Source organism: Crocodylus siamensis, chromosome 15 (genome assembly GCF_052110815.1).
Source record: "Crocodylus siamensis isolate JL-2025a chromosome 15, ASM5211081v1, whole genome shotgun sequence".
Lineage (NCBI taxonomy): Eukaryota > Metazoa > Chordata > Crocodylia > Crocodylidae > Crocodylus > Crocodylus siamensis.
In genome coordinates, this window is record NC_143409.1 from 7,624,475 (window position 1) to 7,637,739 (window position 13,265).

General features: G+C 47.8%; 1 protein-coding gene across 2 annotated transcripts in view; it reads left to right on the plus strand.

Annotated features, from left to right (window-relative positions):
• ADAMTS17 (ADAM metallopeptidase with thrombospondin type 1 motif 17) overlaps positions 1 to 13,265 on the plus strand; it is a 274,992-nt gene that overhangs the window by 167,774 nt on the left and 93,953 nt on the right. For both annotated transcript variants that reach the window (XM_090028144.1, XM_090028145.1), the window contains exon 14: positions 4,941 to 5,068. In XM_090028144.1, coding sequence (XP_089884270.1) covers positions 4,941 to 5,068 — 128 coding nt within the window. The remainder of the gene's footprint in view (positions 1 to 4,940; positions 5,069 to 13,265) is intronic.

Consider the following 13,265-nt stretch of genomic DNA (forward strand, 5'->3'; position numbering starts at 1 on the left):
CCACTGGTTTTAACCCCTTCACCATTTGCTCCACTTGCCCCCATATGTCTCAGCCAGACAATGCACGGGTGCCCGCAGGCTGGCCGTGTGGGACACCCAACGGGAATCCCTAAATCTCACTGCCGTCTTGTATCCCTCAGCAGGAGGCAGTGGGTCAGTGATGGCAAGGGCTGTCGCAGGTTGTGGAGCTAATTCAGCTGTCACCCATCTGCACAGCCAGGTATTTGGGAACAGGAGTTTTCCCATCAGCCTTGCCCTGAGAAACTGGGCACTAATTCACAACTCTCCTTGGGATGTTCCTTTTGTGCCCCTTCATAGCCCATTGAAGCATGTTGCTCTTGAACAGCTTTCCTTTACTGCCTGAAAAATGATTCCCAAATGCTCAGGAACATGTGAGAGAGGATGGTAAATAGAAACATCCCCTTTCACTGATATTTCTCAGAAATGTAAAAGGGCAGTTTCATGCTAGCTGATGATCTTGGGCCAAGCTTAAATGGAGCAGTATCTTTGGTTGACACCTGGCAGCCTCAGTGTTAGCAGTAACCTAGGTTTCATCCCAGTATTATCAGGATCCTCGTCGACTCTCGTGCATGGCACCCCCGTTCTGATACCCAGGGCTCTCAGAGAGAGAAATCAATCAAGTCTGCTTGCCATCTGCTATGGGGCAACAGGATGTTTGTGCTGAATTTGGCCTTCTCTCCCCTTCCCCACCCCGGCAGGACTCCAAGCAGAGAAGAAGGATGATGGGTTGATTCATGACAGCAATTTCTCAGCTGCCTCATGCTGGTAAAAGCAGAGCTGAGGGAGCTGTAGTCAACAGTCATCAGTCTTAGCTCATTCCTCATCCAAGCTGACAGCAGCAAGCTTCCTCCCCACAATCACAGCATCTACTGTTACTTATGCCAAAGAAGTCAGCCTCAGGATGGTACAGTGGGCCATATTCAGGTCTGGGGGAAGCAGCTGAAAACACACCAGGACTTGCTGGAATAAGAGAATATTCTGCAGACTTTGGGGATTCTTTTACCTAAATAACACAGGCCTTGAACCCAGCCCCCATGGGGGTTTGTTTGAACGTGGTTAATCATTTAGCCTGGGGTTTTCCAAGGAGTCCACGTACACTCGATGCCAAGGCACTATTGAAATACCCTAGAACGTGGACCCCTCCCTCCACTGGGGTTTTTGAAGAGCTCACGTGTTTGTGTGGATACATGACCCCTGCCCACTTGAAAGCTGCGTAATGATGCTAACGCTGTTCCCTGGCTGAAAGATATGGCTGCAGGAGCATGGAAAGATGCACGATGGGGGTAGGGGAAATGCAGCATCACTATTTGAAAATAAAGCCTAGGACTGTTTAGCCCACCACCGGCAGGAAGGCTGGCACTGGCGGAGAGGGGGAGCATTGCCAGGGCCAGAAGGTGAACGGCAGGCGCTTGTCAGAGGTCTTTGAAATCTGTACCACCGGCATGGGGAGAGTCGGGAGGTCGCTGCCCCCCCAAGAGGCACTAAGTACTGGCTTACATCCCTTCCCATGGGAAGAAGGTAGGCTTTTCGGGAGAAGTGTTTCTAAACACCCTTCGGGCACATCCCTCATCTGAGCAAGAACTGATTCTCCTTTGCCATTCCTCCTCGAGTCCCCTGACCTCTGGACACTCTCTAGCCTGGTTCACCTAATCTTGCTCTTGAGTGTTCATTTTATTACCTGCTCTCTCACCCGATATGAGACCCATTAAAGTCAGTTGGGTGAGGCACGCTGGACTACAGCATCTGTCTCACTCTTTCCTGCCATTGTGGGTGCACATGGTCCTTTTTACAGCCCTTCCTAACCGTGTAAGAATTACCCTAGTCCCAGACAGAGCCTTCCGCTGCCCCGCAGCTGCCCAGGGCCTTTTTCCTGCTTTGCTCCACGTACATGCTGAGGGTTGCAGATGCCGGTCACCATCCGGGACTCTTTCAGCGCTGAGAAGGCTGCTAGAGACATGTTCCCCCAGCACCTGCTTCTTCCGTCAGGTTGGTTCCAGAAAGGTATTGAGGTGGTTTGTGACTCCAGGGAACATCAGTTGGGTTTTCCCAGCTGTCTGGCTCTTGTTGCTGAGTTTTACAAAGCGATACTCTCTTCTTTTCCGCCTCTATGGATTTAGCTGATTTTGCTTTGCTGGGGGCTACAGTGCAACTTCTTCCAGTCTCCTTCCCCTCTGTCATTGAGCTCTGGATCTCGCCATGCTTATTGCCCCAGCCCACCCCACTTTCATGCAATGCATATTCTTGCAAGCAAAAAAACTCATGTTCCACTACCTCCAACTCACTTCAGTGTGCACCAAGTTTGGAAATGGTTATTCAGGTTCAAGCTTCCTTGCATTCAGACAGTACAGCTGTCCTAAGAAAGCAGTCTTTGTGTTGTACGTGTCTTGCAGGCCCTTCTACCTTCTGACAGACCTCTCAGGAGGTTCAGATAGACAACTTCCCCTTCCAGAGGTCCATCCATGGGTCTGTCCAACCTCAGCAGTGTTCTTCCCACAACCAGGAGGTGAACTTCATACAAGACCAATTCCCACCTCCCAGCTGTTATCAGCTATCAGTCATTCCCTTCCCATTGAGAACAGCGCTGGTCCAGCAGCTTTGATCTCTCACTTCCTTCCTTCTCCCCCATCCCATGTACATCTTGCCTCCTTCAGCATCATGTAAAAGTGAGAACTGGTCAATTCTGCTGCAACAGGTGGAAAACCCCCAGTTCTCCATCCCGCTTCTGCTCAGCAAAATCCAGTTCTGCATCATGAAATCCAATCCCTTCTGCTCGTGATACGTGCCTTACCTAGGGAACTCCTTACTGTCATGATGGTTGTGTACTCCCCCAGGAGTGCTCCTAGCTCTCAAGATGCTTCACGTACTAACTGTTATTTCCCCCAAACTTCTGCATATAACAGGCTCCATTAACACTTTGTACACAGGCAAAACGATCCCTGGTGTAGCCCTCAGTGGAGTGACAGGAGGGCTAGACTGGGTCCAGGGCCCCCCATGATTGTTAGTTGACTAGTGATTGCTGCCCTAGTCAGAGCTTCGTTTTTATGTCTTCTCCAGCAGGACAGATGCCAGGCAGGGTTCATCCCAGCGCACAGACGCCCTGCTGGAACGGAGATCCGGTGGTGACTCAGAGCACACCATGCTGTTCACTGATTCCCCAGTGGGGTTTCTGCAGAACCTGGGTGATGCTGCCTCACCAGCTGGAAAGTCTGGTTCTCATTTAACTGGTGTTAATGGGGTAACACGAGATCATCCGAGCTTGTTGCACATTAGGGATTTCCTCTCTCTTTTTTTATATAGATAGATAGATATTTTTAAAAAAATCCTTCTGTGGAAGCTGCCATCATCCATTCCCCACCCCACCCCCAAACATTTCACAATCTGTTTTCATGGAAGGAAGTACTGGTAACATCTGTTTGTTTGTGTGGCCCATCTCTAAGCTGTCTGAGCCTCCTAAAGAGCTCCAACTCATCACTTCCCAAAGACCGCAAGTCCAATGCGCACTCCTTACAACTCTTTTGGAGACAGGCAGTTACTTGTGCTTTGAACGTTGACTTCGCTGAGATCCCATCATCGCTGTCCCGTCTGCGACAGCATCGTTGCCATCACTGTTGCATTTCTGGGCTGTCAGAAAACGCTTTTGGCTTCCCTGTTTTTAAGAGACACCTCTTGCTTGCAAAATCCCAGTGCCTCTCGGTGACGTGAGCATGGATCCCACCAAGTCAACAGAAACGTCCGTTAGGTGACATTTCCAGACTAGATTTTGGGAAACTTAAACCCTTCGTGCTGGGCTGATATTTTCATGCTCCTCTTGTCTTACTGCTCCCGGTACCACATCAGCATTGCTTCTGAGAAGTGTGAGCAGCCAGCCTGGTCATGTGAGCCTTTTTTGCCCTATATACAGTCCAGATTATGATCAAGAGAATTACAGCCATTTAAAGAAAGCTGTCTCAGTTCCCTTCCTCCTACTGTATGTAGTTTGGTTCTCTGGGCCTTCTGGTTACTTGCATCCTCCTTTTCCAGTTAGACTATTTCTTCTCCATGTGTCTCCTGTATGGACCCGCTGGGGGGTAGTAGGTATTCTAAAAAAACCCTGGGACTGAGCGAGTAGAAGTAGCTTCTGGGCATCCCTCTCGGACTGGCACCACCAGAGTTATCGGCAAATTCAAGCATGATGGGCATTCAGCTAAAAGGCAGAGGCGCTCTTGCAGAGAGAATTAAAGCAGCCATTCCCTGAGAGCCCCAAAATAATAAATGCCTGCTGACACTGATCCTGATTCTCAGGGAAAAGCCAGAGACAGGAAGGAGTAGCATTGTCCCTGATTGCACAGATGCAGAGGTGCATATACTGCACTGTTCTGATTATAGGTTGCCCTTGTATATAAATCAGGTTGAGTTGCAGGGAAAAACACCTTTTTCCTTGGAAAAAGTTGATAACTATTGATAAAGAACCTTTCAGTGGCTGTTGCCTTTCCAAACTCCCACAAGGGAATCCAGTAACCAAAGAAAGGACCCGAAGGGCTAAATGCACTAAAAATACTAAAATAAAAACTGCAATGAAAAAGTGTTTTTGCACTAACCAAAGTCGTGTAGGTATAAAAGGCAAGGCTGTCAGGGGCCCAACTGCAGGTTGACCTCACTTATAAACCAAGTGCGATTTTCATGGTTCTTGTGGAATAAAGAAAAGGGTAGACTTATAATGAGAACAGTCCTGTAATTAGACCTGTCCCTAGCAGTTCTTAATGGACACTGTTCGATGTTACTACTCTGTGGAGTCTTATAAAATAAATGATTCTTCAGTTCTAAAATAACACAATTGTTGGAAAAGAACAAGTGCCGCCCGTGATTCGGTCCATCAGATGTCCTAGTCTGTGCATCATGGGTGCGGTGGAGTAAGGTGCTGCTCTTGTACGTTTTTTCAGATAAGCCGTGTGAACTTTTCTGCTCTCCGCTGGGAAAGGAGTCCCCCGTGCTGGTGGCCGACAGGGTTTTGGACGGCACACCCTGCGGGCCTTACGAGACAGACCTCTGCGTTCATGGCAAGTGCCAGGTGGAGTAACTTTCTGTTGTTTTTTCTGGGTTGCTTTAGGCTCTCTGAGTTGTAAATAAAGAACATGGAGGGTGGCTGTCAGACCGCCCATGAAATAACTCGCTTGAAAACCACTGCAGGAGTTTCTTGTGTTTTGGTTAAAGAAATAGGACAAATGCCTGAGATATAAGAACATCTTACCGAACAGCTGGAGGTGTTTAATGATGTGATGCTCTCCCGTGTGGTAATCCAGCCCTTCGGGTTTGAAGGGACCTACGGGGGCTCATGTGGTCTGTTTAGCTCCTGCATTTTTCTCCTTGCTGGGGCTGTCCGTTGGAGGAACGTTGCATGCTATTTGCTAGATCAGACTGCCCACTAGCCCATTACAAATGTTTCATTATCAGCACCCTAGCCTGTCTAGATATTTCCAGAAATACAGGGATGGTTTTGTAAAGCAAAATGTTGATAAGCCACAAATGATGCAAGCATCAGTCTCCAGGAACAAGTCCTGCAGACTGGAGCGCAGCCCAAACTGGAGAAAACTGAGTGCAAAAAGACTGGGAGGGAAAAATCCTCAGCCCTTTCCTGTGTTTCTGGGGTGGCTTGCTTTGTGGAGTGGGTGGTTCTGCCAGCTGCTGGCGAAGAGATGGGTAAAGCTCAATTCTCCTATCCAGTATGACTTGGCAGGGATCAGCCTCCCCGGCCAGGCTGTGAACACACCATTCAGAATACTTTGCGGTGTGATGTACGTCATGATTTGAAGCATGCATTCGGGTGGAGGCAGTGGGAGGCGAAGACTGGTGGGACTCATCTAAGCGCTGCCTATTCACTCAGCTTTCAGCAGCTCGTGCAGCAGTTCAGAGTATGCCCATCCACTCTCTTCAAGCTTGACTTCCTCTCCATGGGTTGTAGCTTTCCCACCTGACATCGTTGGGCAGTGAGTGATGGGATCTCTCTAGCCAGCCCTATAGACTTTCGGCGTGTGATACCTTTTCTCCTTTTCTCTTGTATTTTGATCAGTAGCGAAATGGTTAACAATGCTACCTTTCATCACGGGGATCTGAATGGAGCCATTCCCACCCCTTAGAGCAGTGCTTCCCAAAGTGGTCCTCTGCATGAGCCCCCACTCCCATGACCCCATCCACTGATGTTGCGACCCCGTAGTCTGGGAACCGCTGCCTTAGAGTGATTGCTTCTGGGTCTCGGCAATCTCAGGTGGGAAGACCATTTCAAATTTGCTGCAGAACCTTTTAGTCTTTCTTTTTTTAAATTAAAACTGAGGTTTTTGAAGGACAAGAACGTGGCTGGGAAAGGGGCCAGTGCACTGTTCCACTACACACCAGCACCCTTCCAGACCTCACACGAGTACGTACCACGATAGTGTCAGTGGTCGTCCGTGCGAGTCCTCCAGCAGGGGCTTCTCCTCTGTCTGGCCCTCACGTGGGTATGAGAGTGTGTTCGGGACTTGCTCCGTGAAAATTGGAGTTGCAAAAGACCTGTTGAGTCATCCAGCCCAGCCCTGCTAATCCTGGGTTGGTCCCTTCTGTTCTTTCTCCACATTTGTAAAGGTGCCAAGTGATGGGGCTTGCTGCTTTCCCCCAGAGGGACTATTCCTCAGCCTAACACATCTGTCAGGCCATCTCTCCCAAAGTTTATCCTGCCATCTCCGTTGATTTCAGTGGAACGGGGCTGATTTTTCACCAGCTGGGTGTCTGCCACAGTAAATTTAGCAAGAATCCTAATCGCTGTCATATATTTCTTAGAGTTGGCAGGGTTAGGGCCTCACAGCTGGCACGTCCCAGCTCAGCTCGTCCCAGAGGAGAAATAGTTGTCTGGTGGCTTCTGCTTTTGCTGTTGCGTTTCGACGGTGTCGTGTGGGAGGCACATGCAGGGGAGTAAATGGGGGGTTTTACTCGCATAGAGGTGCGCATGTATCAGAGGCTTTCTATGCTTACGATGTCCCCTGTATAAATAGCGCAGTAGGATGTGTGCCAACCTTGATGCAAACTTAGCAGTGCAGTGTTGCAACCAATGTTTCCTGCTACACAGCCCTGGAGGGACGCAGTTTCTTCAGCTCTTCTAATTTACCCCAACAACGGATCGGGGTGGGAGCTTACTAGGCAGTGAGGCTCAAGAGTTAACATGAGGTGCTCTACACATGGGCAGGCTCATGGTACATCCTGGTGATATATTTGATCTCCTTTTTAAAGAAATGGCATTAATGACCTTTCCTAGCAAGACCAGCTGCACCCCTCACTGCTGCATGCCAAGGATCATCAGGCCAAGCGACCCAGTGGACTACAAGGCAGATATTATAGCAGCGTGTGTTTTCCTCCTCCAGCGAGCAGTAGTAGTGAGCACTGCTTTCTGAGCACGGCGCTTTGGAGGTGCATCGTGAAAAGCAAAGCATTGCTTTAACTCGGGTCAGCTGCCTTCAACCGTGCCAAGAGGTGATGACAGCTGCAGAGCATCCAGTCCATTTGCACCTGGCTGCAGAGAAATCGCAAAATGATCGATGTAAGCCAGGAAGATTTTAAAGCCTTCTGAACTCATTTATAATGGTCTTCGGCTGTACGAACAGTTCAGCATGAGAAATCACCTGTACTCCATCCTGCCCTGAGCAGACTCCTCTAGCTTGCTGCCTGACAAATCAGTTTAACATGCATATTCATTGAATTACCTTTCTCTCCGGGTCATGCACTATGTAGACAAAGCCTGGTAACAAGCAGAGCGGGGGAACTTGGGAGGGAAATAAGTAGTGAAATGGGAGGGAGGGGTGACAGAGATTTGTTTTTCTTCTTGTTTCATCCCTCCACAGCAAGTAGCTAGGGGAGGCAGCAATGACACATTTTCAGAAACCATTGCCTGCAAACACCGGGCAGGGATTGCAGCAAGCAGCCCCTTCCCTTGCAGCTATAGATTCGTCCAAACCAATCTCTCAGTACAATGACAGTAAAATGAATGCGGAGAAGGTTAGCAAGGAGAGAGATGTGCTTGCTAGGAAGGGGTCCTGGGGAAGGGGAAAGGGAAACCTCATCCAAGGCCTCTCAAAATATCCTAGCCCCCAGCAAGAGCCAGACCAGGAGAAGCTGTTCTCATTTACATTGGACAAATGCATTGAACTTCAAGCTTCACTTGAGGATTGCAAATTGGACTCAGATCTGAACAGTGCAAGAGGAGCCTTTTTCTTGTTCGGTTTCACCTCACTGGAAATGAAGTTTTCATGGACTGACAGCACTGCCGGCAGCGCCACAGTGTTCCCTACCTGTAACTGTGGGCAGCGATGTAGCTAATCAGGTCCCATGGTAATCGAGTAGAAGCACCTAGAGCTGGAGAGATGCAAGTAAGGCATGTTGCCCTGCTGTACGCCGGTCAGTACTGGCTTCTGGAGCCGGTGATATAAATGGAGGGAGTGAGAACAGAACGACGTGAGCCCGGGGTTCTCGTGCTTGGCTTCAGGATGTATGTCCAGGATCCGTACACCTGCTGGAGGCCTTCCCACTTCCCAGGCATGGGTTTGATGCCATCCTTCTAAGTAGTTTTTCAGCAGATAGGTGAGGCAGCCACTGGGGCCTGGCCATACCGGCTTCAGCATTGGCTTCTTTGAAGGCAGACCCTGGATACAGGCCCAGCAGACTTGTTACCCATCCTCTCTGCTTCTGTTCCCCTGCCATCCCACGTGCTCCCTTTGCTCTGCCCACATCATTCGTCTTTCTGCTTCTACTCCCTTTTTGACTTGATGCTTTCCTCCTTGTTGCTCTCCATTCCTGAAAAGTTCTCCAGCTTGTTTTCTGCAAAGCAGCATCCCCTTTGTCTTTCAGATCCCTTCCATAAAACTCACCTTCTCAAGCTGTCCTACTTCCTTCCTCTCCCCAGTGATGAGGACCCACAGCCTTTCCCAAAGCAATGCCCCTTGCACTGCATTTGTCTTGCCTTAGGTAGATTCTTATACATTCAAAACACAGGCCAAAAAACAGGACTTGGGTATGGCTTTCAGTAACACAGAGCAACTTGGGAGTCTCAGCATCGGTTTCAAAAGGGCATGTAGGCACTTAGGACCTACATGTCACTATGAGTCAATGGGATTTAGGCTCCAACGTGTCTTAGTTCTTGAAAACAGTATCTAAATCACTTTGGCCTTTTTTTTTTTTACAATTTTATTCCATATATCTGGAGCGAGTCTTACACAGATTTATCCCATCCTTAGCAAAACTCTTCAGTTTCAGCTATATAAATACAGATGAGAGTTTGCCTGGGTTAGGACTAACTAGAAAGTTAGGAAGAAAGAGGCTCAAGAGTTGGCCTGAATGCTGAAAAAAACAGTGTAAAGTTACGGCTTTTCTGCAAGTGCTATTGTAGTAATAATGCATTTTCACCAGCAGCGTTCCTTGAGCAGGCTAGAAACATTGTCCGGTGTGCCTATGTGGAGTTGACATTTGCTGCTTGAAAACATGTTCAGCCCCCTGTTAAGTAAAGTTTCTTGTGTGACGATATTCTTGAGGTGCTACAAGTCTCTGCTGTCTGGTTATCAGCAGTCTCTTGAGCCTGGGATGATGAATACAATTAGTGTCAAATGGGACACTTTGCACCCTGTAGCTACCACCCCATCGTACCTGGATTTGGCTGTTAGGCAAGTTAGGGCTCTGATGGAGATCTGCGCATAAGAGGCTATCCAAATCTTGGCTTGCTTTTAAGAAGTGACAGACCTACGGTGAAGGGTGCATGTGTGGTGGTCCCCGAACTTCTTGGCCCTGAAGTTGAAGGTTGTCTATGGTACATTTCCTTGTTGGGAATCTGCAATTTTTGAAACATTCCAGTTTCTTGCTGTGTTGGTGCTGCTGGTGTTAGTACAGGATTAATAGCAGAAGCACTGTTAGAAAAAGCATTGGGTGTTGCACAAATGGGCCACAGTGAGAAAAGGAGCTGCTAGTCATCGAGCTGCTCCCAGTCACCGGGTACTCCCTGATTAGTAAAACCTTGCAAGGCTGAGGCTCTGAACACAGCGGCAGAACGTGCCAACTAGGGCTGGATATTGTACTCCAGGATATTTTATAAGGCCATTTTGAAAACAGTATCCTGTACAGTGGAATATGGCTGTGGACCAAAAGCAGCTTTTCCTGAGATTTAACAGTTTACAACCTGAGGATATTTGGACTTTTTCCACAACCTTCTCATAAATTTGTTGCCATACCGTGGCTACTCTTAAGCTGCTGGCAAACAAACACTACATGCATTGATAATACGTTGCAGATCGTGCTGTCTTGGAGTAGCAAAAGCATTACGGGAGGCGTTCCTTCAAACAGGTCATGTCAGAGTGAGTTATAGGCCAGTGTAAATCTCGCAATAGTAGATGCAGTTTCAATAGGTGGAGGTGAGCGCAAAGGATGTGTGCAAAATAGCCAGGTGCCTGGACAACCTGGTGATCGCTGAGTGAACTATGTTCCCGTCCTTTGCCGGATTTATAGCCTGTACAGTTATTTACTTCACTTTGCATTGCATTTTATAACACCACTTATAATGTCTGTATGGGGCACTGTAGTGCTACGGGGGGGTCTCAGTCCTCCAGCATCCCACAGTGCTTTGCTTCCCATCCTCCCCCCTCTAAGAGGGGGAAGGATGGGGACCTGGTTGGACAGTCACTGAGTGCTGCCAGGGGTTTGCAGCCTCTGGGGGGGGGTGGGGGGGGGATGTGGACAGCAGCCGGTGCTGCCACTAAGTCAACCTTCCCACTCCCAGGGCTGCAAACCCCTCCTGATAGCCCGCTCCCTGGGAGCCCACCCCCACCCCACCCCACGCCCATGCCTTTAGGGTGCTCTGGAGTACTCCAGTTGGGCTCAGTAAGTGTCCACCCGTAGCACGACATTTTTGTAGCACTTCAAGGTACTGAGGCATTTGTGATGCTATAAATGTACCATCTGTCCATGACCTCAGTTTAACTCGGAAAGAGCATATAATGTGAGGGCGATAGCCATTTTACTATAATATTTATCTTGGATGCTTTTATTCTTTTTCCTTTATAACCGTGGAGCTAATTTTGCTAAGTAGCCATCTCGCCTTTGAAGGCTGCTCCTGAAGAAAGGAAGGTCTTCCCAGAGGGAGGGCTGGGGAGCTTGTCTTCCCAAAAGCAAGTGCTCAAGAGAAGAAGTTTAAATCAATTGTAATAGTGATGTTAATATTGCAGTGCAAACCATAAATGAATGATAGGGCAATACAAGTAAAGCCTTTCAAACCAAGCAGCCAAACATTCATTCTTGACAGCCTGTTTAATAGTTGAAATAGAAGAAGATTCATCTCATAGTAAGTTCTAAAGTCTTCAACGCCTCTAACAGGCTGTTCGGGAACAGGCCGTCTTACTTAAGTCTGAAAATTCATGTTTTAAAGAAGGACTTACCTTGGTTCATCTGTAGATGAGCTATTCAACAAGAACTGTAGCTCAAGACTGAAGAATGAAAGTGCTGAGGGGAACCTGGATTTTTATTCTCAATTATCCAACTCAGTGTTAAAAATCTGCTAAATAAGGCTAGAAAATACATAAATATACCTAATAGTTATATCCTGATTAATATTAACTCATCTGTTATTGGCCTTTATATAAACTATGACATGACCTAAACCAGATCTGAGTGGCATAAAGCCACTGAACAAAGTCTAAGTGATCTTTAACTGATTTCTTCTGACCTGTCTTTCGTGCACCTTCTAACCTCTGACCCTCTCCCACTTGCTCATTTTATTTGTGTCCTCTTCTCTTACCCAAACTCTTGCCCATAGCCACTGTCAAGCAGCTGAGGGCCTACTGCAGTCTACAGGAGGACATTGAGATAGACCGTAAGGCGAAGCTCTGGTTAAATTAATCAGCAGTAACTACTGGCACTTGGACCTCCATGACCAGGTTGGCAGTATGAACACACCACATGCACGGCAGGAGGGGTATACCTGACAGTACATCTCATTCAGAACAAGATAGGCGTTGTCTGCTGCCGGCCCTGAATGAGGATCCCTGACTGTAGAAAACTGAAAGTTCAGAAAACAATAATGACCTGGCTGGAGTAGCATGAAGTAGCATTTACCTTTACTGTTGACTTCCATAGCATTTCTTCTGGAATCAGGAGGCGTAGCCGCTTTCAAATGAGCTGTGTGAGTAGCATCCTCAAGGTGACTCTCATTCACAAACCCCAGGAAATGCCCGTGCCCAACGGCTGGCCACCACACTTCTAGCAAAGCAAGGTGACTTCTCTTAACCTGTGATCTCACTTCAGCTGCTCACACGGGTGCATTCCTGTTAATGTGCTCTGCCCCTTGAGAGGTGAATGGACACCGGCTATTACAGACAAAAGTTGGCAGTGCAACTGGATCTGTCATAACCAGCAGGCTCCGTACATGATTAATCTGCAGAATGGCACATGTTGCATCAATATTTAGATTTGATCCAGCGGGACAGCTAGTTGAGCTCAGCGTATGGGAAGCATTACAGTTTTGTGAACATACAGTGTCAGGCCCGACATGGGCTGGATGTAGATAACAATAATAATTGCAATTATATGGTAAAATGTACACATATACCCAGGCTGCACCAGTGGAGGCTCTTGCAGAGCCTTCCAAAACATTAATGAAAACATCGTTAAACAAACACCCAAACAGTATGAAAAGCCATTGATGCATGTGAGAAGGCAAACAATGTGCATTTTAAAGAGGAAGTACGCAGCAGTGGCTGAAACTAAAAATGAGAGGTAGTTAGCCATGTTAGTCTGAAGTCAGGCAGAAGGCAGGGTAGAGGTTCACCTTACAGACTAACTAAATAAGATATATGTAAAGCACAAGCTTTCATGAACTCGAGATCACCGCATCTGCTGTGCTGTAGAAAGCTTGTGCTCTCTCTATATATTATGTCTTAGTTAGTTAGTTTATAATATCACCCAACAATTAGTATTGTCAGATGTTTAATTATTCAGTAAAGGGAGGCAGAGAGGGAAGGAGACGCTTGCGCAGAGGGAATGAGTTTCATGCCCTGTCACTCATTTAGTAAAGGCACAATCACCTGCCAATTAAAGGGGCATGGATAACTGCAGAGGTGGGAAGAAGTAGTGCGTGGGCCCCACCTACACAAGATGCCTTAAGAAGCTGTTCCCCTACTGAGATTTTCACTTTAAATTGCAAGGCAGACACCAGCAGGCCAGAGAGCCTCCTTGGGTTTGAAATCATTGAACCTTTCATCAGAGCG